The sequence below is a fragment of the Emys orbicularis genome, chromosome 2, assembly GCF_028017835.1.
Source record: "Emys orbicularis isolate rEmyOrb1 chromosome 2, rEmyOrb1.hap1, whole genome shotgun sequence".
Taxonomy (NCBI): domain Eukaryota; kingdom Metazoa; phylum Chordata; order Testudines; family Emydidae; genus Emys; species Emys orbicularis.
Window position 1 is genome coordinate 69,804,237 of NC_088684.1, and position 3,361 is coordinate 69,807,597.

Consider the following 3,361-nt stretch of genomic DNA (forward strand, 5'->3'; position numbering starts at 1 on the left):
TTACTCTTACAAAACAGACAGACATTGACATATAAAACAGATGAACCAGTTGCAGGTCAGCCAGCCATAGAAGACCCTTACCTGGATGTTATAACAATCATGTTTTAGCTCAAACAGATAAGTACTTTTCGACCCAGGTTGGCTGTCCCATAGCTCCAGTGAAGATTCCAATAAATTACATAAATAGGAGCAAAGCACACACCCTTCTGTACAAGGCTTCCCATCATCAGGGAGTCCGCCACACACTCCCAGCTACTTCACACAGCGAGAGCTGTGTCTCTTAGGCGTCTGGGTAAGTGCAGTAATACACAGCAGTACTTGCATCCGAAACCACCGAGGAGATGGGCCCGTGGGCGTCTGGCGCGGGCAGGCCGGCTTCGTGGCCCTGGAAGTGGAGCCCTAGCTCGGGCTTGCAGGCGAAGTGCAGGTACTGCTCGAATTCGGTGCGATCTACGTCGCCCAGCAGCTCGTCCTGCGACAGGTGCTCCAGCGACTCCCTGCACTGCTGCGCCTCGGGCGGCGGCGAGGGCTGGCAGGGCTGCGGCGGGAGCTGGGGAGCGCGGGCCGGGCCGGCGGGCGGGCACAGCTGCCCGTAGTAGGCGTGCAGGGGGCCCTGGCAGCCCAGCAGGCTCTGCAGGGAGCTGAGCTGCCCCAGCGGCTCGGCGCGGGGCAGGTGCCTGCGGAGCGCGGCGCTGGCCTGGCTCTCGGCCCCGTGCGCGGGGTACTCGGCCGCGGGGTAGCCGTAGGGCGCCAGCTGACACTCGTCCTGCAGGGGCGGCGTGAAAAAGGCCGGCTCGGTCTCCGCCGCGTCCAGCGGGGAGGGGTCCGGGGTCGGCAGGTTGTAGCCGTCGAAGGCGGCAGCCAGGGGCTGGCAGTCCCGGTAGTGGCCCAGCGCCGGGGGCAGCGCGCTCTGCACGGCGGGGTAGCCCTGCTCCGGGTAGGACAGGGCCAGGCTCTCCACGCACATCCTGCTGCCCTCGCTGGCCAGCCCGGCGCCCGGCGCCTCCGCCAGCCCGTGCGGCAGGAAGCCGCTTTCCACGCGCTTCAGGCGCTTCACCTGCTTCCGCCGGCGCGGCCGGTACTTGTAGTTGGGATGGTCCTGCATGTGCTGCACCCGCAGCCGCTCCGCCTCCTCCACGAACGGCCGCTTCTCCGCCAGCGACAGCGCCTTCCAGGCCTTCCCTGCGGGGCGACAAACCGCGTAACCCTGCGGCTCTTCCGTGCGCCTCCCCGTGCGCCCCCACCCAGCACCGGGCCGCCTCCATCCCCCCTGTGCGCCCCCCCCCCCCAGCGCCCGGCCGCCTCCATCCCCGCTACCCACCTTGGGCGCCCCACCCTACTCCGGACCCCAGCCGCCTCCACCTCCCCCACTACGCCCCCCCCCCAACTCCCGGCCGTCTCCACCCCTCCCCCCACCCTGGGCGCCCCTCCATCCCCGCTACCCACCCCGGGCGCCCCTCCCCCCACCCAGAACCTGGCCGCCTCCATCCCCCCCTACCCACCTTGGGCGCCCCTCCCTGCTCCGGACCCCAGCCGCCTCCACCCCCCCTCTACGCCCCTCCCAACTCCCGGCCGTCTCCACCCCTCCCCCCACCCTGGGCGCCCCTCCGGCACCCGGCCGCCTCCATACCCCCAGTGCGGCCCCCCAACGCCCGGCCGCCTCCATCCCCCCGTACCCACCCCGGGCGCCCCCCACCCGGCAGCCTCCATTCCCCCCACCTCCAGCCTCGAGCTCCCCTCGCTAACCCAGTCCCTGGGAGAGAGGCACTGGCAGCTCCTGCCATACCCTCTGCCCCAGCGCACCAACCCCGGGTCCAGTCCGGGCCCCGCAGCCGCCTCGCCCGCGGGGCAGGTACCAGCAGCACTCGGTAACTTTCCCTGCACGCCGCTCGCAGAGTGCGGGGAGCCTCCCCCACTTCCCAGCTCCGGGCCGGGCCGGGGCAGGTGGGAGGAGAAAGCCCCCCTGGCCCGGCTCACGAGCGGACACTCACCCAGCATCTTGCTGAGCTCCGCGTTGTGCAGGTCCGGGTTCTGCTGCGCCAGCCGCTTGCGCTCGTCCTTGGCCCACACCATGAAGGCGTTCATGGGCCGGCGGATGCGGGACTCGCTTTTGGCCCGGCTGCTCGCAGCCCCCGCCGGGGCCGCCTCACTCTTCACCTTGGCGTCTGCGAGGGGGCTCAGGGACTCTGCCCACTGGCAGGGGCCCAGGGCCGGCATCATGATGGGGAGCGAGCACCTTGCCTGCGTCTGGTCGTCGCTGCTGGCGTAGCCCGCATCGGGGCTGCTCATCTCGGGGCAGCCGGAGCCACCGGGAGGAGCCGGGCTGAACCGGACCCGCCTCCGACCCCTCCCCGGGCAACAGCTGGGAGGAAAAGGACCGTCTGCTCCGACCAGCCCCCTCTCCAGTGGCTCGGCTGGGGCAGCAGGGACAGCTCCCCTGGCAGGCTGGGCGCGCAGGGCTGAGCGCGGGACGCCGCTGATTGAAGCAGGGTCTCGGGGGGGGGGGGCTACAGGCTCACTGCTGGCAGCTGTCAGAGCGCGGCCGTATTTACCCAGAGCCGCGGCCAATGGCGGGGCGGGGGCGGGGTCTGGGCTGGGAAGGTGACGGGGGGCTCGACGCTCCGAGCGGGGAATGGAAGAGTCCCAGCCCCGCCCCTTCCCGCTACTCTTTACCTGTGCAGGTTACAAGACAGACAGCGCCGGGCGGGGACGGATTTTTCCAGGATTCAGGGTGGGGGGAATTATTCGGTCAAGAAATCGTCCATGTGAGCAAATTATAAACCGATATTTAGCCGTAACCTTAACTATGGAGACACGGGAGGTGGATGTATAATGGAATGCATAACGAGAGATCTTTTGTATGGATTGTTTGTATTGGTCCTGGAGATCATCTCATACATGGACTCTCGTCTATGTTTTAGCTTGACAAATCACCTACTTCATGTTTGGTGTACTAGTATTAAAAACTAAGCAACACTCAGTTTATTTAACGTGAAACGTGTCCCTGGTTGTGTTTTATATCGAAATGTGTGTAAGTGACAGTAAAATTATACCGATTTCTGAAATAAGTTTGTTTTAAAATTGCCTTTTAATTGTCTCTTTATGAAATATTTTTGTTTTTAAACGTGTTAAAATTAAATATATCAATATTCTCCGAAAACATCAAGTGTCCTTAAACATTAGATTGTGAGAGATTCTTATTGAGATAAGGAAGTCTGTTTGGACAGCTCTCGGCAAATAAATTAATATTGAATGAATGAATGAATGAATCATGCTTTAGGTTAATTAAGTCCATCTGGCAAGTAAGCGCAACACTTTTCCCCCCGATAAAGTATGCAACTCTTTGTCAACTCCTCTCCAC

The 3,361-nt window shown here is 63.5% G+C and overlaps 1 protein-coding gene across 1 annotated transcript; it reads right to left on the minus strand.

Moving 5' to 3' along the window:
- Positions 1 to 280: 280 nt before the first annotated feature.
- Positions 281 to 2,289, minus strand: LOC135874304 (transcription factor Sox-17-alpha-like). Its single transcript, XM_065399095.1, has 2 exons — positions 1,992 to 2,289; positions 281 to 1,182 (listed from the first exon to the last, which is right to left on the minus strand). Exons 1-2 carry the CDS (start codon positions 2,287 to 2,289, stop codon positions 281 to 283), a joined length of 1,200 nt encoding a protein of 399 aa, XP_065255167.1.
- Between the last annotated feature and the right edge of the window lie 1,072 nt (positions 2,290 to 3,361).